The sequence below is a fragment of the Acomys minous genome (genome assembly GCF_964271855.1).
Source record: "Acomys minous genome assembly, chromosome: 15".
Classification (NCBI taxonomy): Eukaryota; Metazoa; Chordata; class Mammalia; order Rodentia; family Muridae; genus Acomys; species Acomys minous.
In genome coordinates this window covers 81,860,862-81,884,365 of record NC_140497.1, presented here as the reverse complement: position 1 = coordinate 81,884,365, position 23,504 = coordinate 81,860,862, and the positions used below count along the sequence as shown (strand labels likewise).

General features: G+C 49.6%; 1 protein-coding gene across 2 annotated transcripts in view; it reads right to left on the bottom strand.

Moving 5' to 3' along the window:
- Positions 1 to 4,290: 4,290 nt before the first annotated feature.
- The window catches only part of CYP4F22 (cytochrome P450 family 4 subfamily F member 22), a 40,683-nt gene continuing 21,469 nt past the window's right edge, over positions 4,291 to 23,504 (bottom strand). For both annotated transcript variants that reach the window (XM_084759403.1, XM_084759404.1), the window contains exons 5-14: positions 18,328 to 18,381; positions 17,590 to 17,717; positions 17,276 to 17,400; positions 14,012 to 14,279; positions 10,033 to 10,099; positions 9,778 to 9,907; positions 7,793 to 7,926; positions 6,299 to 6,363; positions 5,633 to 5,715; positions 4,291 to 5,239 (exon numbers count right to left, since the gene is read on the bottom strand). In XM_084759403.1, coding sequence (XP_084615529.1) covers positions 5,062 to 5,239; positions 5,633 to 5,715; positions 6,299 to 6,363; positions 7,793 to 7,926; positions 9,778 to 9,907; positions 10,033 to 10,099; positions 14,012 to 14,279; positions 17,276 to 17,400; positions 17,590 to 17,717; positions 18,328 to 18,381 — 1,232 coding nt within the window. In that variant the 3' untranslated portion in view covers positions 4,291 to 5,061. The remainder of the gene's footprint in view (positions 5,240 to 5,632; positions 5,716 to 6,298; positions 6,364 to 7,792; positions 7,927 to 9,777; positions 9,908 to 10,032; positions 10,100 to 14,011; positions 14,280 to 17,275; positions 17,401 to 17,589; positions 17,718 to 18,327; positions 18,382 to 23,504) is intronic.

Below are 23,504 nucleotides of genomic sequence, written 5' to 3'. Positions count from 1 at the left end.
GTGAGGCAGTGTTCCCCTCAATTCCTGTAGGGTTTCAATCCAAGAGTGAGATGGGACATATTCAGGGATTGGCAGGGGTAGATTTGAAATGTTGAGAGGTGGGCATGGTTGAAAGGTAAGTGTAGTGTCCTCTGTCAATGCTTCGGGGGGGGGGGGGGAAGAGAGAGAGAGAGAGAGAGAGAGAGAGAGAGAGAGAGAGAGAGAGAGAGAGAGAGAACTCAATATGGGGGTAGTGTTTGGAGGCTCTTGGATGTTGTTAAAAGGTAAAACAAGTGATGAGAAGAGAGGACAAAATAGATGGCCAGAAAGTTAACTTCTTTGACTCAAGACCCAGGAACCACGCAGCTCAGAGGGGAGAAGGTATCCCCCAATGGAAGTGGTATAGCTCTGAGGAAGGTAACCCAGGGACTCAGGAGGCCAGGCACCACACAGCTCCCGGAAGAAGCCTCCTCAGCAGAGGTGTTGCAGCCCTGAAGGGTGTCCTTGGCTGAGCTGGAGTGCTACAGTGTAGCACTGGTCCCAGGGGAGGGTATCTCCAGCTGAGCTCAGGAGCTCAGGAGTCGGCCTCCCCTCTCCTCCTCTTCTTTGTTACTTCGCTTCATTGCTTCTCGACTCCTTCCGAAGAGAGTCGCACCAGGCAACAAACCTCATAAAAGATATTTATTGTTAGGGCCAAGGTGTAAATCTGGGATGGGAAAGGGAGACAGGAGGTAAAGGCAGCTTGAAGCAAGTTTGCACTCTGGATAGGCAGTGTTCAGTTCTGGACAGAGACTCATCACATCCAAAGTGAAGACCCAGGGCTGTCTCTGGAGTGTGAAGCCTGCACTACAGTCTGGGTCAGGCCTGGGTACTGGGCGGGGAGCTGTGACGCCGACAGTGAGTACAGGTGGCGCAGATAATTGCAGGCACAATCAATGGTGTTTCTCCGGCTTTAGCACCAACGCTTGCACACACACACAGCACACATATGCACGCATGCACATGCACAAATGCACAGACGATGAGATGCGTGCCGGCCCCTCACCTAGACACATTCAGGGTCACTGGTGCACACAAGCCCTGGCAAATTGGCAGGTGTTCGCAAGAAACATGGGAATTCTAGGAGGAAGAGCTGGTGTCTCTGACCAGCAGAGGGAGCCTCTCACACACATATGAGAGGAACAGAGCGCCTCTTCGCCAGGCTCATTGTCTTAAAATAATCGGTCACACAAACTGTGTGTGCCCAGGCCTAGTGATGTACTCCTGTAATCTCAACACGTGAGAGAATGGAGGCAAGAAATCCAGTTCAGGGTCCCCCTTAGTGGCCATATAGACAGTTCCAGCCAGCCTGTTTGAAGAAAGAGGGTGAGGACAAGTTTAAAGATGTGACCTCAACTGTGTCCCCATCCCTTCCCTCCTCTTTTTTAGTCACCTTCACAAGGTTCATGAATTGCGAAGCCTGTAAACTCATGGTACCGGGGGAAAATCGAGGAACAAAGAGGAGCCGTCCAGTGCCCATGGCCATCTCTAGGAAAGGGCCCTACCAGGATTAGATCTCACAAATATTGGCTCCCTAGACCAAAATGGTGTGGTTGCTTTGTTTCGTCATGTTGCTGGAATAACACCAGGTTGAATAGGGGAGAACAGAGAAGGTCTTGGAGGATGATGAACGTGTGAAGCCATCCTTCCCGCCCCCCCCCCCCCGCCCGCCCCCATCGTGGTGAGAATGTGGGACCAACAACAAACACTGTTTTAACACAGTTTACCACTCAAGTACCGCGGACAGTGGACATCGGCCGACGATCCCACAACAGGCCATCAGGGGTCGCCCTAGGACAAGAGGCTGCGCTGCCGCTGTCCCCGTCCTCAAACTCAGTTCAGCAGATAGATCCTCCAGGCCCCTGCTGACCCTGGATGTTAGACAGAGCTTTGGCCATCCACCCTGCCTGAAGAATGTTATGGTAAAGATCTTAGGATCTGCGCTGAGACCCCAAGATAACCAGAAGTCATCTAAACCGTGCGGCAGTGCTTAGATTAAATGAGAGCACGTGGGAAGACAATGGAACCAAGAGGCAAGAGTCATTCCGTCTCGAGTTCAAGGCCAGCGTGGACCAGGTGGAGACCCAGTCTCAAAGGACTGGGGATGTGTTCCCGGTAGAGTACTTGCCTACTTGTACCAAGCCCTGGAAGAACACACGGGAAGCATTAGGCCTCGTTTGAACTTCAGTGCATTAACTGTGGAGACCTCCAAGGCTTATCTTTGAACCCTTCTTCATGCACCTGGCTTGTGTGTGCCTTCCAGTGCACTCACCAATGTAAGTACACACAGACACGTGCACACACCGGGGCGCTAACAATCTTGGTTGGGGGATGGTTTGTTGTTTCTTGCAACACAGGGATCAAACTCAAGAGCTCAGATATACAGTGGGTCAAGTGCAGTGCGCCTCCACTGAGTTACAGCCCCCCCACCCCTGCACCCCCTCACCCCCTCACCCCCTCACCCCCGGCCACCCTACCTCCTTAGTCCCTTTTTTTTTTACTTTATTTATTTATTTTTACTTTTTTTTTTTTAAGATAGATTGTCTCTATGTAGTCCTGGATGTCCTGGAGCTCCCTATGCAAACTAAGCTGGTCTTGAACTCAGAGATCCTTCTGACTCTGACTCCACGGTGCTTTGATTAAAGAAGATATGTGCCACCAAGCCCAGGCTCCCTAAATCTTTAGATGCTATCTAAATACTAGACTTCCAGAATGTGTATCCCAGCCTGGAATCCACCCACATTTAACCTCAAGAACTATTATGAAATAGGGGGATAGCTCAGTGGCTGAGTGTTTGCCTAACACACATTAGGTCCCAGGTTTGATTCCCACCCCCCACACTACGCTTCTAACAGCTGCTTCATATTTTAAAAACTGACATCCGGATCTCACCAATACCATCTCCTTTGCTCTGCACCCCACGTCAGCCTGCGGCAACAGACTGAGCCCAAACCTACAGCCCTTCCACTTGCCAGAACTTCCTTCGTGGACCGGTAGTTCCTGACTGGGATGCTCTCACCCTCATCAACTCTATAGCCTCATCTTGGTTCAGCCACCATCAGAGCCAATGCAGCCTCCCCACCTGAATACTTTTGCCTCGTGAAGTCTCTGTTAACCACAGCAGCTGGCAAATTGTGTTCCACCTCTGTGTAAACTCCTCCATAGCTTCCCCATTTTTTTTTTTCCCTCATGAGAGAAGATAACATCTGTACAGTGTCCTCCAGTGTGACTAGTGGATTTGCTGACTCCTTTACATTTCTATTGTAAATCATCATCTTGCCCTCCAGATGTCACATATGCAGAGTCATATTAGAGATGGATTTGTCAAAATCGTCATCGCCCCATCTTTAATATTCTGCCTGTCAGCGATTCCTGCACAGCCTGGCTCCCTCAGCCAGGCCTGGGCGCCTCCTTTACTTCCTCCCTCCTTTCAGTCTCCACAGCTAGCTAACCCTGACCCAGAGCCTTCCTGCCTGGACCTCATTTCCATCTTTCCCAGGACCCTGACTCACAGGACGCCTGGGCTAATCCTGTCTTTCCCTGGCCACGCCTCCTATGACGCCCTCGTGCTGTCTGCTCTCCGTCCCTACCGTTCCCCCATTCTGCTCCCACCACCCAGATGCAAACACAGTCCGTGTAATAACAAGATTCCGACGAGGCCTAACGCTTCCTGTGTGCTTTTCCCAGGCGTGGCAGAAGTGGGCAAGTATGCTACCCAGAGCACATCTCCAGTCTTTTTGAGACTAGGTTTCCACCTGGCCCACGCTGGCCTTGAACTCAAGACGGAACGACTCTTGCCGCTTGGCTCCATCATCTCCCCACGAGTTTTCATTTAATCCAAGCACTGCCAACCCCTCTCCCTCCCCTCCCCTCCCGTCCCCTCCACCCACCCCCACTCCACTCCACCCCCGCCGCCCAGTTTGGATGACTTGTGATGCTCTCACTTAACAGCTGCTGACACTGCTGTGAGTTCCAGAACTCTTGATGCTCTCTCCCAACCCATGCCTCTGTTGGCATTGCTCCTCTCTGCCTGGAACACTCTTCCCTCCCCACCATCCACTCAACTTCTGCTTTACTTCAGCCTCAGACTTCCCCCTAACCCTCCACTCCCCACACCTCTGTCATGTTCACACAGAACCAGGGGTGTCATGTTTGAAGCCTATGTACCTCATGTACCTATGTACCTCAGCGGGTACCATTGCTCAACATCGGCTCCTCCCCCCGCTGAGGATCAGAACTAGGCTGGTCTGTGCTCCTGATCCCACACCAGCAGACACTCAATCAATATTCAATCTATTGACCAAATAAACAGTGCATAAACTGTCCTCCCCAAAAAAATCTGAGTTTAGTTCCAGAACACTTTGCCCCGGTGGCTTCCCAACTGCCCACCTCCCCACCAGATCTGGGATGGGGTGAGGGGGAAGATGTCTGCACCGTCTTGCTGAGCAAAGGGGCGGTGACTAAGGAGGAAGGGACTTGCAAGGGTCCAGGTTTACAAAACAACAACAAAGCAAACGGCCTAAATCCTGAGATTCAGCTGCAACAGTCCTTCCACGTAGCTGTGGGTCTCGGAAAGGTAATGTTGAAGATTCAGGGCTGCAACCTCAGGCTCCAGCTTTTAAATCCTCAGTTTAGAAGCTAAGGATCAAGTCCCAGCGGTGAGTCTAAGGAAGTTACCGCGGGCCCGACCTAGGGACCGGAATCCTCTGGAACAGGGTAATCGGCTTCATCTTGAGGGCGTGGCCCTAGTCCGAATGGGCGGTGCCTAGCGTGATTTCCCTCACGCAGAAAGGCAGGTGAGGGTAATTCAAGGTGGAACTTTGACCTCAAGGGGTGGAATCAGACCCCGAGGGGTGGGGCCTTGTCCTGCGGGACGAAGTCAGCATCAGCAAGATGCTCTCCACAAAGCTTCCTCCTCCCGTACTTTGGAGGAGCGTGGTCTTCGCCCTCAATATCTTGGGGGCGGATCCAGGCCATTATAGGCGTGGCCTAGGCCTGGGTGAGCGGAACCCGAACCCGGGGATCCGCGGAGCCCGGGCGCCCTTAGGCCCGTGGAGGTAGCGGCTCCACGTTGAGCCAAATGCCGTTCTCCGTGCGCAGGATGAGCTCCGGCTTCCGCCGCACCTTGCGGGTTCGGTCCACGCTCAGGCGGAAGCGCAGGAGTGTCAGCGCCACAACCACTCGCATCTCTGCCATGGCGAAGCTCTGCCCGATGCAGTTCCTGCAAGGAAGGGTTCAAATGAGATGCAAGAATTCTTAGGACGTGCCACCCCGGAATCAAAGGTTCTACCCAGCACAGCCTGCCACTATCATTGCATTCTAATGAATGGTGGTCCGAGCTTCATTCCCTCCTCTGCGGAACAGGATTGACAGCAGCATCCCACAGCTGTTGAAAGTATGTGAGCCCACAACACGGGGTCTGACGTACAGGACAGGTACCTTGTTCTCAAGGACACAGTTGCAGTCTGATTCCAAACCTCTTGGTTCAGTCAAGAGTGCAGAGGGAATTTGAGTCGCCAACTATTACTCGTGGGTGGGGCTTGGTCTCTGCTTCTATGGGACACTCCTGCCTTGACACTGGCCCCGCCCCTCCCATTTGTAGGAAAGGCCTTACCTGGGGCCTGCTGAGAAAGGCACGTAGGCCAGCGGGGAGCGCTGCTGTGGGTTGTCCGGGTCAAAGCGGTAAGGATTGTACACCTGGACAAGAATTGCCTGGGTGAGTCGAGGACTGGCCCAGACATCCAGCCTGGCCTGCAGCTCAACCTTTGAGGACCCCCTGTGTCTGGAACACCTTGGAGACATCTGTTCTAATCTGCCACACACACTACAGCCTGGCCATGACGTCACCTCCTGTTGTCAAGCACCCAGGCTCTTTTTTTTTTCCCCCCTATATCAGGGCTTTTGTACTTGATGTCTCCTCAGCCTGGAACAGGCTTCGCCCTGTTCCTCACTATCTTATCTTCAAGACCTCTCCCGATCCCCTGAGCTTAGTGCCCCACCCCCACCCCATCTGTTTTTACTTCCTTGGAACATTTAGCAATGCCCCAAATTATCTGTTGGCTTGTTGCCAGGAGTTTCACTTCAAGGCCCATGAGGGCAAAGGCAGTGTCACTATAGGTTGTCACTGCTGAGCTCAGAGCGTGCCACGCAGTAGGTGCTCAATGACTCTCTGGTTGGGAAGTAAACGAGTTAACAAGGACTGGGTGAATCAGTGGGTCAGTCCCTCCACACAGCCCTGAGAAAGAGCCATGGCCAAAGGACAGCGAAAGCAGAAACTTACTTTAGAGTCGGGCCACACTGTGGGGTTGTGATGGGTCCCATAGATGCTGACCAGGCAGATAATTCCTGGGGAGGAACATTTGGAATCAGTGGGGCCCAAGGGAGTCTCTGGAAACACACACACACACCACCACCACCACCACCATCACCACCATCATCACCACTACCACCACCACCACCACCACCATTATCATCACCACCACCACCACCACCACCACCACCATCACCACCACCACCACCACCACCACCATCACCACCACCACCACCACCACCACCACCACCACCATCACCACCACCATCATCACCACCACCACCATCATCATCACCACCATCACCACCACCACCACCATCATAGTAATATTTTTGTAAAGGAGCTCGCCCTCCACCTCTGTACCTACCCAGCTCCAGCCCTGCCTCGCCCACTCCTTCCTTTCCATCCAGACACAAACACTTCTGCCTCCTCTACACACACCCAGGTTTCCCTCAGGTGATTAGTTTTGTCAGCCTGACACAGTTAGAATCACCTGAAAAGGGGTCTCAATGAGGGGTTGCCTATGTCAGCACTATGGGCTGTAAGTGTGCCAGTAAGAAATTTTCATGGAATTTTTTTTCTTTTTTAAAATTTATTTTTATTTTATATGTGCTTGTGTGTGTGTTTTCACACACACACACACACACACACACACACACCCGCTCACATGACACACATGTGTTGGTGCCCATGGAAATGAGTGTCACATTCCCTGGTTCTGGAGTTATAGGTGGTTGTGATCTGCCTAGCCCCGGGTGCTTAGAACTGAACTGAGGTCCTCTGGGGGAACACCAAGTGCTTTTATTGGTAGGTTTATTTATTTATCGTGTATATGAGTATTTTGTATGCATGTATGTATGTGCACCTCATGTGTGTCTAGCGCCTGCAGAGTTAAGAGCAGGGCGTTGGATTCTCTGGAACTGGAGTTACAGATAAGTTGTAAGCCACCACTGGGGGCTGAGAGCCAGTGCCCTTGAAGTGCTGAGCCATCTCTCCAGGCCCCATAAAAAGGTTTTCCTAAGCTGGATTACTCAAGGTGGAAGACACACTGAAGGTGGGTGGCACTGTTTCATGGCCTATGACCTGGACAGGATAAAAAGAGACACTGAACACTGGCGTGCATGTGCTCATCCACTGCTCTTTGCTCTTGTCTGTGGCTGCAATCTGACTAACTACTTCAACTCCCGGTCTCCCTGACTCCTCTGCCATGATACACTGTAACCAGGAATCATGAACCAAATTAACAACCTTACCCCTAAAGTGTGCTTTTGTTTGGTTATATTATCACGTTGACAGGAAATGAAACTAAGAAACCCTCATCGCTCCAAAGGCAACACACAAACAGGCATGGTCTCCATCAATCATAGGGATCCTCCCCATCATAGGGACCTTGTCCCCACAGCAGGCAGGGCCAGACCCCTCTGTGATCCACGCCACAGTGGCCAAGGGAGAAAGAGCGAGCACCTTTGGGAATGACGCGCCCATCTGGCAGTTTGATGTTCTCAGTGCAGCGACGGGAAATGAGGGTCACCGGCGGGAACTGGCGAAGGCTCTCCTTGATGCACATGGTGGTGAAGGGCAGCTGAGTCATGTCGTCCCTGAAAAGAGAGCAACTGTGACTCCCTGAACACGTGCCCCACGTGCCAAAATGGCCCCACAGCTTCTGCGGTTTGCGATGTTCCCGGCAGGATCCCCTGTGTGTGACTGTCCAGGAAAGAAGGAAGATAGTCATAAGAAACACTGCACCCCTCACTCTGCACCCCTCATTCTTACTATGGGACGACTGAAGCAATGGAGTCCAGGAAACTGGGACCCCCCTCACCCCCACCCCTGCAGAGATCTAATGCTGGGAGAGAGGGAAAAATATAAAGGCCGGGCCATGCAAAAGGGAAGCTTCTCTCCCAGAAAGAGACTTACAGCTGATAAGGCCACCTTGCAGAGGACACGATGGACCAATCTCATGTGGGGCCACACTTGACAGGGACTGCTCAGACACGCATAAAGCAGGCCTCTACTTAAACCTTAACCTCATGCCAGAACTCGAAAGATGGAATTGGGAAAAGGTCACTGTTACTCTTTATCATGCCCCCCCCCAACCCCTTCCCAATATGGCCACACTGAATAGATTTCCTTTCTCAGTTTTCCGTTAGTAACTGGGCTACCTTAATTGCCTAATTGGTGGCTTGAATTAGAATGGGACCCTATGGGCTCCTATATTTCAATGCCTCATCACCAGGGCGTGGCACTGCTTGACAGAATGAGGAGGTGTAACCTTGCGGAGGAAGTGTGTCGCTGATGATAGACAGGTTTTGAGATTTCAAGGGCCCAAACCGGGCCCGCTGTCTCTCTCTCTCTCTTCTTGCTGCCTGTAGATACAAGTGGACAACTCTAAGCTACTCGTCCGGAACCATGTCTGTCGGCATGGTGCCATGCTTCCCACCGTGATGAAAATGGAGTCACCCACTAAAAATATAAACCAGCCCAGTTAAATGCTTCCTTTTAGAGAAGTTGCCATGATCATGTTGCCTCTTCACAAAAATACAACACTGACTAAGACATGGATTTTCTTTCATGTTGCAAGGCAAGCATCTGAGGCATCTCCTAGCCTTCTTTTTTTTTTTTTTCCAATAGTGGTTCAAATAGCCCAAGCTTGCCTCAATTCAATACCTAGACAAGGCTGGCCTTGAACCCCTGATCTTCCTGGTCCAGCCTTTCTAAAGCTGGAACGGCAGCTGAGTCACCATGCCTGGCTACAGTGCTGTGCTATCTGCATCACTCAGAGTCACCTTACATGTTAAGACCGTCTACCCGTTCTCTAATCTGCAATTCTTCTCTACATCCGGGTCACCCTGGCATGCCATTCCTTCCATATTGAAATCTACCATCCCACAGGGCAATGTGTCTTTGAGCATCGTTTACAAGACAGTAGGCCCTTTCTGGCCCCACTCATGTTGACCTTCACCATGTGACTTACCTCCTCCACAATGTGTCAGTGCACACAGAACTTTTTCACACTTCTGGAATCCTCACTGAGAACATGCCACAGAGTAAACACGTGCCCCCCCCCCAAATCCTAGGAGGTTACTGACCAAAAGTTTGGAAGCAGCCCCACTTCACTCAACTGAGCCTAGTAGCCACAAAAATCGTGTGCGCGAGTAAACGCTGTAACTAAGTGCTTGCCACAAGCCACTGAACTTGAGGGGTGTTTGCTATGTGGTGGACCCCAAGAATCGCTGGTGAAGCTGTTCTGAGAGTTGCTGAAGTCTGGATGGGCACCCCAGTCATCCCCATGGCGTGAGTTGGAGTTCTCACCGCTTAAGGGGCTTGTCTAAGACCGCATAATCAGAAAGTGGTAGAGCAGAGATTCACGCCCAAGATGCTGGCCTCAGTTTTCTCCCTTCAACCCTCCTGACCCCCCAACCTGACCAGTCCTGACCCTCCAAACTGACCAGTCCAGTTCTTCCAGCTCTCGGCCTTTCATGACTTCTTGGATCTCCTCCCGGCACTTCTCCTGGTACTCTGGATACTTCGCCAGGTTGAACAGCGCCCACGACAGCCCACTAGATGTTGTGTCGTGACCTATGGGCAGAGAGGTGTTGGAAGGCTACCACCTTCAGGCAGATTATAGTGTTCCCGCGGCGTACCCAGCAAGAGGGCAATGGTACCTCTTCCCACCCGCCCTCAGCCTCACTTGGCATGCTTACCTTCAAACATGAAAGTATCTGCCTCAGCCCGGATGTCCTCATCAGATAACTCTTTTCCATCTTCATCCTGAAGAGGACAGTGAAGGATGCTGAGCCTACTCTACCCCACTCCCTATATCCTCGGAGTTCCCCAAAGTCAGATCTACCTATTTTCCCATTTGTCTTTTTCTTTTCTTTCTTCTTCTCTTTCTGCTTTTACTTTTTACACTTATTTACTTATCATATGGACACATTTATTTAGTGTATGGATTTAGTACATACACATGAGCACTGTGTACACATGCATACACTATGGTGCACATATATGAATCAGAGGGCAACTTGCCAGGGTCATTTCCCTCCTTTAAACATGTTGGACTCAGTTTGTCAGGCTTTGCAGCAAGCATTTTCACCTGCTTAGCCACATTCTCACCATGTCCCTTCCACCCCCACTCTCTCAGGGACTCTATATGCAGCCCAGACTGGTTGCAAACTTGAGGTCTTCCTACCTCAGTCTCCCAAGAGCTGGAGTTACAGGTGTGCACCGTAGTACCTGGCTTGCCACCCACCCCCCTCTGAAACTAAACTGGGTATAAATATTCCCCGCAGAGTAACGGATGCAACATACTATTATTATATTAGAAAAACAAAAGGGAGAAAGGAGGAAGGAATGTCAAAGGATGTGCAAGCATCACTTGATTAAAAAAAAAAAAAAAAAAGAATTAGGGGAACAAAAAGATGGATCAATAGGAAAGGGTATCTCCTGCTCATGCTGGTACACTGACTGCAGTTCCCAGAACCCACATGGTAGGAGAGAATCAACTCCTACAATCTGCCCTCTGAGCTCCGCATGCATGCTCATACACTTCACTGACTCATTAAGTAAAGAAACAAACAAATAAATGTAAATAGAAGAAGAGGAGGAGGAGGAGGAGGAGGAGGAGGAAAAGTACTAGGCAATTTGACCATTCTGTGACCATCACAGAGTGTATTTTACATAAACCAAGATAGATATGATGTCACTAAGTGATTAGAAGTGTGTGTGTGTGTGTGTGTGTGTGTGTGTGTGTGTTGCTGCATATGGAGCCAGGACTGTGTATATCCTAGGCAAACCTACCACTTGAGCCTCTGCCTGGTAGATACTGTCTGTGAAGGGCAGAGAACAATTTTCAGGAGTTGATTGTCTCTTTCCATCATGTGAGTTCTGGGAATGGGGTCAAACGTGCTGAGACGTTTCCTTAGCCACCTAGTCACCTAGCCAGCCTTTCTCCTCTTCTCCCTCTTCCTTAGTCATTTCTATCCTTTCCGGTTTTTCCACAGGTTATGAAGCCCAGAATAGCCTCAAACTCACAATCCTGTTTCAACCTCCCGAGTTCTGGGAGTATGTGTCGCCACACCCAGGTATCTGAGTTACCTAGAGATGACTTAAATCCACACAAGGACCAGCCTCATATTTGCACGCTGCCCATCTGTATTTAGTGAGCAGCTCCTGTCAGCCGTTTATCCTGCTGGATATCCAACAACTCTGTCCTCAAGTCTCATCAGCCCCCAGAGACAAGAGACAAGGACCGTGATCTCAATCAAATACCCTTTAAGTGTCAGCACCATGGCTGGAATATAGGAAGAGATGGGAAAACCTCACACAAGAAGCTGGGCGTGGCGCCACACCCCTGTGATGCCAACACTAGGGAGATGGAGGCAGGAGGACCAGAAACTCAAAGCCATCCTCAGCTCCACAAGGAGTTCAAGGTTAGAATTAGCTAGATGAGACACCGACACACACACACACACACACACACACACACACACACACACACAAACCCAAACTTTCAAAGATGACAACAACAACAAACAAGGAAGACTGGGAAGACAGTTAAGAGTGCTTGCTCTTCTTGTACAAGACCTGGGTTTGGTTCTCGGCATCCACATCCAGTAGCTGACAGCTGCCTGTAACTCCAGCTTCAAAAAGCTTGACCCTCTTCTGGACCCTAAGGGCGCCTGTACTCAGACATGTACATACCCACATGTGTAAATGTAAAATAAATGTAAAAAACAAGGGGTTGGAGGGAGGGTTCAGCAGGAAGGAGCACTTGCTGTGCAAATACGAAGACCTGAGTGTAGATCGCCACCATCCACATCAAAAAGGGGAAAAAGAAAGAAGAAGAAGGAGAAGAAGAAAAAGAAGAAGAAGAAGAAGAAGAAGAAGAAGAAGAAGAAGAAGAAGAAGAAGAGCAGAGCAGCAACAGCAATGGCTTTCGTGCATTGGGGACAGAGACAAGCAGCTCTCTATTGCTGGGTGAACAGCCAAACCAGATGAAATGACAAGATGCCAGTCCCATGAGGCGACCTACCTTAAGGCACTAAGTCAGAAAGCAAAGAAGAAGACACCAGACTTCCTGCTCTGGCTGCCAAATCCAAATGTGCCTACCTTGACACAAACCTTCACTCACTTACCCAGCATACACACAAACCCAGAGAAGAATGATCTGTGGCTGAAAACTAGGGCACTGGCCTAGTATTCTTTATGTCCCCTGTTCAATTCTCAGAACTCCAATTACAATAAAAATAAGAGTATTTTAGCTGGACTTCTGTTCAGTGGTTACAAGCCCTGGTTCTTCTCCTAGTGAATCCTAGTTCATTTCCTAGCACCTGTGTCAGGAGGCTTCCAACTCCCTGTAACTCTGGGGTATCTACTGCCCTCTTCTGACTTCCAATAGCATTTGCACTTGTATGCGCATACCCACAAATAGAGACACGATTAAAAAATAAGAGTATTTGCACAGAACCTACAAAACGTCTTCTTGCATACTTTAAGCCATCAGTGGAAACAGAACAGCTGAGCATGGTGGCATACACCTGTAATCTCGCCATCCGGGAGGCTGAGAAGGAGGAGTGTAGAGTGTGAGTTCGAAGTCAACCTGAGAATTGGAGCAGGACAGGAAGGGAATGGGGGTGAATAGGTTCATCTGGCAAGATGGCTTAGCAAGGGTCGACACCTGATGGACCTGAGTGTGATCCCCGGGAGCAGATCCACATGGTGAAGGAGAAAACCAACTCCCACAAGTTGTCCTCTGACCTCCACAAGAGCTCTCTAGCATTCATGTGCACCCCGTACACAGATAGAACACACACACACACACACACACACACACACACACACACACACACACATCCAGTTGTGTAACTGTTTTTTGAGACAGAGGGTCTCAGAATGAAGCCCTGGCTGTCCTGGATCTTGCGTGGTGGACTCCTCTGGCCTCTCACTCATAACACTCTTCCTGCCTTTGCTTCCTGGGGAGTGGGATTAAAGACATGCACATTCTTAGCCAATCACTGTGATTTACAGGTTTTGTTTTAGCCAGCCGTGGTGGCACCCACATGTAACCCCAGCACTCAGAGAGGCAGAGGTGGGCTGAGCTCTGTGAGTTCGAGGCCAGCCTGGTCTACAAAGCGAGTCCAAAACAGCCAAGGATACATAGAGAGTTCCTGTCTCTACAAACCAAATATTTTTGTTTTAAAAGAAAGAAGCTGTGCATGTGTCCAATACAGACCTTACTGTTCTGACATCTGTTGTCCGAGCAGTACTGACAGCCTACTTTCTTTTTATTTTTTATTTTTTAAATAATTTATTTAGACTACATCTCGATCGTTATTCCAATTACTGTGTAGCCCAGGCTGGCCTCAAACTCATGATCCTCCTGCCTCCGCCTCCTTCCGCAAATCCTACCAGCGTGTGCCACCACAACTGGCCAGCCTGCTTCCTTAAGCTTACACGAATCTTCTACAAGACAGACCACGCTCCAGACTATAATGGATCTCATTTAAATTAAAAGACTGAAATACTCTATTGTGACATCTGAAAGAACCCACCCACATTATGTGCCTACCCTTGACTCCTTTCTGTAACTCCTACGAGTTTGAGAACTTTTTCCCCCCAGCGGTGGTTGCAATTCCCATGCCGGCCTTTAGGGGGCAGAAGCCCTCTTCCACCAAGCCTCACCTTGGCCAGCAGCAGCACGTCTATGAAGTCCAAGGTCTTGCCCTGCTTGGTCTTCAGCCATTCCTCGGCGCCCAACTTGCGCAGCGCCCGCCGCCGCTCCTGGATGACTTCGGTGGTGAAGTTGTGCACCGTGTCGCAGGCCTGGCGGAAGCGCCGCCCGTCGGCGGTGAGGTAGTAGATGAAATCCAAGTAGTGATGCAGGCGGTACTGGCGACGCACCACCAGAGCGCTCAATTCGATGATGGAAGAGATGTAATCGCTCATTCTCCTGCAGAGAGGAAAGGCAGTGAGCCCCTACCCGCGCTGCCCAGAGACTCACATGGGGCTCAGTCTCCGGGGCAAAAACGACAGAGGCCTTGTATTAACCGTATTTTGTTACATTTTAAAGTATTTTTATGTCCTGTGTTTGCCAGCATGAACGTCTGTACACCAGCTATGTGCAGTGCCTGAAGAAACCAGAAGGAAATCTGTCCACTGGGGCTGAAGTTACAGATGATAGTGAGCTGCCATGTGAGTGTCTGAACTGAGGGCTGAGGGCTCTCTCTGTCTCTCTGTCTCTCTGTCTCTCTGTCTCTCTGTCTCTCTGTCTCTCTGTCTCTCTCTTTCTCTCCCCTCCTTCCCTCCACCGTGTGTGTGTGTGTGTGTGTGTGTGTGTGTGTGTGTGTGTGTGTGTGTTTTGCTGGAGATGGAATGCAAGGCTTTGTATATGCTAGGCAAGCACTGTACCAACTGGGCTACATCATCAGCATTTTCTCCTTCTTTCTTCCTTTCTTTTTTTAATACAAGGTTTCATGTTGCCCAGGATGGACTCAAACTCACTATGTAGCAAAGAATTACCTTGAACGTCTAATTTTTCTCCCTTTACCCACCCACCAAGTACTTGGATTACAGGCATATTCCACCACACATGGCTTGTGTCATTTAAAGGGTTCTTGTATCATCATCATCATCGTCGGGTTTTTTGAGACAGGGTTTCTCTGTGTAGCCCTGGCTGTCCTTGACTCACTTTGTAGACTAGGCTGGCCTCGAACTCACAGAGACCCACATGCCTCTACCTCCCTTGTGCTGGGATTAAAAAGCGTGTATGGGGGGGGGGTGAATGTTTTGCTTGCACTTCTGCGCACCACATCCATCCCTGGTGCCTTCAAAAGTCAGAAGATGTTGGATCCCCTGGAGCTAGAGTTACAGATGATGGTGAATCGCCAGATAGATGCGTCCTCTGAAATAGCTTAATCACTGAGCCACCTCTCCAGCCGTATTTTCATTATTAATCCTGTTGTCTATGTGCTGGGGGTATGAGTTTATGCGTGCTTGCCACATGCATGCAGGTACCCTTGGAGGCCAGAAGAGGGCACCAGATCCCCTAGAACTGGAGGTAGAGTTGTTCCGTTTTTAACTGCCCATCCTGAGTGCTTTAGAACCAAATTCTGTTCCTAGGCAAGAGTATCATGTTTTTGTAAGCACTGGATCGTCTCTTCACCCCTCTACCTGCCTTATTTTATTTTGCTTCACAAGACAAGAGATGGAGTGGAGAGCTTTCTACATGGGAGGCACACCACTTCAGAGTCATACACCAGATGCTGAGGAACACAAATACAAACAGCCCCAAACCAAATACTGAAGAATGAGTGAACCCAAGTCATTGTTATTTTATTAGCTCACTCAACAAATATTCGCTGGGCATGGTGGCATACGGCTTTGATCCCAGCACTTAGAAGGCAGAGGCAGGAGGATCACTGTGAGTTCGAGGCCAGCCTGGTCTACAAAGTGAGTCCTGGACAGCCTACGCAGAGAAACCCTGTTTCAAAAAAAACAAAAAACAAATAAGCAAACAAAAGACAACAAATATTCACTGAATGTTTTTTACATGCCAGGGAAAGTGCTACATCATTTTATCCTTAATGAATTTCTCAAAGTCAGGTATTTTCATCTTTGCCTGATGAAGAACTGAGTGCTGTGGCAGCCTCCTGTAATCCCAACACTCAGAAGGCAGAATCACGAGGATCAAGATGCCGCCCTGAGGACAGTGAGATAGCCTGTGTCAGAAACCAGGTGGGTAGGATGGAGGTTAGGAGCATGTGCTGTTCTCCCTGGGTATTCAAGTTCAATTCCCAGCACCCCTGTTGGACAGCTAACAGCTGCCTGTAACTCCAGCTCCAGGGTACCCGACACCTCTAGGCTCTAAGGGCACCTGTACTCAGTGTGCACATACCAATGCACGGACACACAGGCATAATATTTAAAGATAAAGTAAGCTTTTCGTATATATTTTAAGGAAGAAAATGAAGTGGGAGAAGGAAGGAGAAGGGGGAGGAAAGGGATAAAGAAAAATAACAACACAGGAAGCAGATGAAGAAAAAGAAGAGGAGCCAGGCGGTGGTGGCGCGCGCCTTTAATCCCAGCACTCGGGAGGCAGAGGCAGGCGGATCGCTGTGAGTTCGAGGCCAGCCTGGTCTACAAAGTGAGTTTAGGTCAAGGCTACACAGAGAGACCCTGCCTTAAAAAGGAGGAGAAGAAGAAGAAGAAGAAGAAGAAGAAGAAGAAGAAGAAGAAGAAGAGGAGGAGGAGGAGGAGGAGGAGGAGGAGGAGGAGGAAGAGGAGGAAGGAACAAGAGGGAAGAAAGGGGTTGGGAAGGAGAGGAGCGGGAGAAGAGAAAAAAGGAAGGAGAACTGTGAAACGAAAGAATGAGGTGAACATTTCTAGGCCAGACCTCTCTGTGGAGAAATGGGGAGAGTAGTGTTTCCTGAGCGTGTAACTAGTGCCAAGACACCAGTTAACATCCTTCTACTTACTTGATTACGTATGCATTTGTTTTTGTTGTGATTTGTATTTGTTCGTTGTTTGTTTGTTTGTTTCTTGCTTGCTTGCTTTTGAAACAGGTTCTTCTGAGGTGGCCGAGGCTATCCTAGAACTCACTCACGCAGGCTGACCTTGACTCAGAGCAACCTGCTCCATAGCGCTGAGATCAAAGGCGTGTGCACCACGCTGTCTGGGGTTTTTGAAACATGCTTTCACTAAGTTGTCAAGGTTTAACTGAAACTCGGGGTCCTATCGTGTCAAGCTCTCAAATGCTGGGGTTATGGATCCAGGCATGGACTACCACACCCAGCCAAAAATCTCACATAATCCCTTTTATAAGAGAAGCCGAAACTGAGAGAAGAGACGTCACCTTGGGGGCCACCCAGGAAGAAAAACCAAGGCCGAGGGTGCGATGGTCCTGGCTTCTCCCCTCCCGCACCCATCCACCCCGAGGGCCACACTCACTCCTGGCAGTCACTGTTGTAACTGAACACGCATTTCTGAAGGCTGTCCAGGGTCATGAGGCTGATGTGCTCGAACATGTCAAAGGAGGCCACCGAGGCCCCTGCCAGATGCCGCCGCCATTTAGCCTGGAAGGGAGACAGACACGGCGCACCCAGGCATGAAGAACACAACCACGGGCTGGTCAGACAGGAACCAGGCAGGGTCCTCACTGCCAATCCCAGGTCACACATAGCAAGGGACATTGCCTCCTGCTATATGTGGAGGCCTCCCCAGCTAAGGCCAGCCTCTTCCCACCAGCCAGTCTCAGGACTCACGTGCATGGTGTTGGAGCACTGGTTGAAGATCTTCATGTAAGGCTTGAGGATGTCAAAGTGGAAGGCGGGCGTGAGCAGGCGCCGGTGCCGACTCCACTTGTTTCCCTTGCTGATCAAAAGTCCATCCCCTGAAGCCAGAAAAAAAACAAGGCTGAAGGCCTCTTCCCCCGCTGAAGCCCTCCAAGGAAGCCCAGGCCCTTCCCTCATTCCCCTGTGTGAAAGATGACCAGTATGCCTCTGCTTTGGGCATGACGTGTGTTTAGGGCCCGTTAGAGAATCACACAGAAAGAGGAGGCACGGGCCCCGACTTCCCCAACTGCTAGCTGGTGCCTGCTTTATACGATCTCAGGTCACCCTGAAATTGAAAAGTTATAGGAAGTCTAGGCCCAACTATCATAAACAGAGGGAATCTTCAGTCCCAGGATGTACATCAGACAGGGCTTAGGAATGTGAGGAGAGGACAATGCTAAATACCAGAAGAATAGTGCCTCCCTGAGGAACTCACGCAATGAGGAATGTTAGAAATAGAAATGCCAATTTGGGGATCAAACTTAGGGGGTGGGAGGGGGTAGGGGCAGCCATTTCATCGCTACTCTAGGCTCACACCCAACTTTGCCCAGTTGTAGAATGAACTGGTTTGGTCTCCCTGCTCGGAGTCGTTGGCACCCTTTTCATGAAGTGAGGTTCCTTATTTCTCACACCAGAACCTCCAGCTTCGTCCTCTGCTTCAGCACTCACCTAACCAAGGCTTCAGGAAACTGTAGAAAAATTCATCCTTGGGCGCAATGGCAGCTGAGGAGAGAAAAGAGGCAATGCTGATTACAGGCAGAGTTCTGACCCTTGACCTCTGCTTATGACTGCCTCGGACCTCTTCTCTGGGCTCCTGCCTCCCACCTCACCCCACCTTCGCATCTATCCCTTAAGAGATTTATAACACGCTGATCTAAACTTGAGTCTCTCCTGCTCAAACCCCTTCTATGGCTCTCCACTGCTCCTGTAAAAGAGCTTTGGAGTTGGCCACTGTAAATTTCAGGACAGCATCAGTTATATGCAGAGTGAGTTCCAGACCAGTCTGAGCTGCTGTGTTTTCTTGAGAAAAAAAAACAACAACAACAAAATCAAGCTTGTGCCTGCGAGATCGCTCTGTGTAAAAAGGTGCTTCCTACCCAGTCTGAGGACCTGAATTTAATACCTGCCGTTCAGAAGGGAGAAAAAGAAAACTGATTCCCACAAGTTGTGCCCTCTGCCATCCTCATACATGATGTATACTCATCATGTGTGCAATGTATACTCATGCTAACACACACACACACACACACACACACACACACACACACACTAAAATAATACATATAAAAGAAACCATAGCCGGACATAATAGCACACGCCTTCAATCCCAGCACTCAGGAGGCAGAGGCAAGTGGATCACTGTGAGTTTAAGACCAGCCTGGTCTACAAAGTGAGTCTAGAACAGCCAAGGCTACACAGAGAGACCCTGTCTTGAAAAAAAAAAAGAAAGAAAGAAAGAAAAAAGAAAAAAAGAAAAGAAACCCTAGCCTTAGGAAAATACTTATTTATTTTTTATCTATCTATGTTTGTATCTGTAGGTACACACATACCCTGGCACTTGTATAGAGGTCAGAAGACAAGTTCTAGGAATCAGTACTCCCCTTCCATCTGGGTTGCAGAGATCAAATTTAGTCTGTCAGGCGTGCCAACAATCTCCTTTACCCGCTGAGCCATCCCGCTGACCCTCAATGCTGGACTTTCTCATATTAACAAGTAAAACTAAAAAAATAACTCACTCTCGGCCTGCCACCGATGGCTCTGTCTCATCCAGTTCCCACATGCCCCTTCCACTCAGCCCTTCAAAAACCCCACAGCACATCAGTCACTCACACAAGCACCCAGGCTGTGTTCTATAGGAAGGAAGGTACCTCATAACCCTCCCTGCTCTTTGTTATCAGCTCTGGCTATCTGAATCACAGCTGTAAGCCTACAGCCAGCCTCACCTTCCTTGTGTGTCTGTCTGCCTACGCTGGCCCCAAAGGGATCTAATCTGTCCACACTGACAGAGTCTCTGCCCAGCCACACACTGTCACCCACCAGCACCATGACAGGGCTCATTTTCAAAGCCAGCAGTGATCAGTCCTGGTCCATTTGCTCCAAACAGACAGCTCCACCCTCCAAGCCCCAGCCACTCTGTCACACAGGACCAATAGCGCAGAGCCCCTCTGACCCTATACAAGGTCAGGTGCCCCTGGTTGTTGGGGTGCATGCCTGTGTTCCCCAAAGTCCAGATACTGAGGCAGAAGCTTGAAGTCAGCTTGTTATAAATACATAGTGAAATTCTTTCTGATTTAAGCCAAAAGCTGGTTGGTAAAGCACTTACCTTGCAAACACAAGGTCCACAGAACCCATATTTAAACAATAACAACAAAACCAATGAAGTTGTGACTCAGCAGGTAAAGACTGAAAACCCAAGTCCCCATCTTGGGTCCCACAAGGTGGAAAGAGCCAACTCCTGTGGCTTCTTCTCTGACCTCCAAACATGTGCTACGGCACCAGAGTGCCTCCACTCCACTCCCCACATACAAAATTTAAAATGTATTTACCTTTTTAAACTGCATTTACTATCCCAGTTATGTAAGGATTAAGAGAAGTAAATGTCTGGGGCTCATGGGCCAGCCAGTTTTGTTCTACTTGGCAAGCTCCAGGCCAGTGGGAAATCCTGTCTCAAAAAATAGGGTGGACAGGCCAGGAATGGTGGCGCACGCCTTTAATCCCAGCACTCGGGAGGCAGAGGCAGGTGGATCGCTGTGAGTTCGAGGCCAGCCTGGTCTACAAAGCAAGTCCAGGACAGCCAAGGCTACACAGAGAGACCCTGTCTCAAAAGAAAAAAGTAATAATAATAAGGCAGACAGAACCTGAGGAATGACAGCTGAGCTTGTCTCCAGGCCTCCACATGCACACATGCATGTACACACGCGCACACACACACACACACACACACACACACACACACATACACACACACACAAGAGCTGGACACAGGTTAGAAAATCAGGAAGACCCCCATTCTCCTTTTCTAAGCTTTCTGGCTGGATTTGGCTACCATGATGGCCAAGGGGCTCCCGGGAAAGTGACATGGCAGCTTTAGGAGGCCAGACTCCCAGCAGTTCTTCAAGGGAGGAGACACCAGGGTGTCCTGCACCAACTGGATGTCAGGGTGAGTTTCCTGTGACTGGTGGCTTTGGTATTTCAGTGCTGTTTAGTTTTGTGGAGTGGCAAATCATAGGCTTTGTGATGAAATCTAGGAATGAACCCCATGTCACTGTGGGACACCATGTTCCCCAAGAGCTTCAAAGAGGGTGGTGTTATTTGGCACTATGAGCTTCAGAATACCAAGTGTGGATCCCAGCTCTTTGTAGATGATGTTGCAAAGACTTCTAGCAGAGGAAACCCAGAGAAATCGAAGATGATGCAATGAGCTGGGCTTGGTGGCACATGCCTGCAATCCCAGGAGGACGCAGGAAGTTCAAAAGTTCAAGATCACCTTAGGCTATACAGTGAGTTCAAAGTCAGCCTGGGATACCTGGGACTCTGGTTCAAAAAAATACTTTTTCATTCAGTCTATGAATGAATCAAAGGGTGGATGGATGAAAGAAAAAACAGGAGCTGGGAAAATGGCTCTGAAGGTTAAAAGCACTTGTACAGACATAAAGACTGAATGCCGGTCACCAGAACCCAGGACAAAAGTCAGGTGCCCGTGATGTGCTTCAGTGGGTAAAGGTCACCAGGCCTAAAGACCTGAGGTAGATCCCCAGAAGCCCATGGTTGAAGGAGAGACCAACTCTTGCAAATTGTTTCCTCACCTCTGCCCATCTGCTGTGGCTCACACCTACCCAAGCACACAAAATAATACAGAGTATACAAAATAAATACATAAAAATTGTAATTATAAAAAAAAAATAAGCCAGACATGGCTGCATGCACCTGTGACCCCAGTGCTGGAGAGTGAAAACAATATCTGAGGCTCACAGGCCACCAGCCTAGCCGAAAAAACATCAAGCCTCAGGTTCAGTAAGGACATACTCCTTGGACTACAAGTGTGTGTGTGCACATGCGCTCTTGTTGTTAATTTAAAAAGAATAAAGCAAAGGAAGCAAGGAAAGGAGAAGCGGATAGTTGGATGGATGGATAGGTAGACGGATGTGTGAGTGAAGGAAATGGGAAGAGGGATAGGAAGATGGGCACATGGTAGGTGAATGTTAGGTAGATGGATGATTGGATGATGGAGTGGATGGATGGATGGATGGATGGATGGATGGATGGATAGATGGATGGACAGATGGATATATAGGAAGATGAATGGGTTGGAAGTGGGTGGATAAATGGGTGAATGGATCACTGAGTGGGTGGGTAACTGGATATATAAATAGATTGATGTATGAATTTAAAGAGGGATAGGCAGATAGGTGAATGGACGTATAAATGCATGGATGCATAGATGGGTGGACAGTCGGGTAGGTAGATCAACAAATGGATGGATGGACGGACGGACGGGTGGATGGATGGACGGGTAGATATACCCTCCTTGTACACCATAGCAATATTTGAGTAGAGAAGCACCCAAGAAGGAGATACATACACCCAATGTGACTCAGCCACCAACGCACACTCCCCTGCATTGGCAAACTGTGTGCACAGTCATCCTTCATCAGCACACCTTTCTGTTGCCTTTCTGTGCCCAACCCATGCAAGGCGATGTTAGTGATCCAAGGATGGCTCAGCTCCACTCCCTGACTATAGGTGCTCCAGGGTAGGGTGGGAAAGGGAGGGAGTAGTCCACATAAAGCCAAAAGGCAGAAGGTGTGCCCTGTGCTAAGAAAGCCACAGAGGAAGAGCTACTGAAAGGCAGAGGCGGCTTCCTAATGGAAGTGGCACCAAAAGCAAGATGGCAGGATAGTCACCTCTCTCCTTTCTTGGGTTTGGAATCCAGGCTGAACTAGTCAGGAGTCTTACTGACACCCAGATCTGGCCAACTGCTGCCTGGCTCGTATACCCACCATTGTCTCTAGCACCCTGGGATACAGTGCAAGGCCAGCTTCTTTCCGGTCCAGCTTCTGCTGAACTCTCAGCCTCATTTCCTGCTTCCCCCTGCGCATGCCATCAACTTCACCCAACCCGGCGCACCTGGGTCCCATTGGTGCCTTCCCACATCGATAGCTCTGGATTGACAGGCCTCTCTGGCTTGAACTCTACCCTTGACTAACTCCTACACATCCTTCAAAGCCCTGCCTTTATTTACCCTTTTTTTCAGGAAACTTTCTCCCCGATGAACCTCTGCTTCCCTATCATCTGTCCCTTCCCCAATTTACCGCTTTTCCCTCCGCGGTGGTCATGCTAGAAGGGAAAACTACCTCTACCAGGCCGGTAAAGCTACTTCAAAAGAAGGGGCTTCAGAAAGGCTCCTCTGACATGGCAGCCACATCTTTCCTGCCAAGCCATATCGCTTTCCCTCCATCCTGGCACATGGTGGATGCTCCTTAAGTCTGCATATGTCTTAGTGACTGAAGAACCGACAGTTGGCTGACTTGTTACTCTGATTACAATGGTCACTTATTTGTGAGATGACTAATCGGGAGGTAATGAACAATGAATGCACTGCCACTGTGGAAAACACAGGGCTGGGGAGTGTGGTTCAGTAGGTAAAACACTTGGCCCACAAGTGTGGGGCCCTGGGCTCAGATATCCTGGAGCCTTTTAAGGCCAGCCAGGGTACCTACAGTAAGATGGAAGGTGCGAACATTGTTCATTGCCAACAGCAATGAACAAGAGACCCTGGGCCCGAAAGATAAGTCAGCAGATAAGTGTGCTTGCTCCCAAGCCTCACACCCATGCTTACACAAATA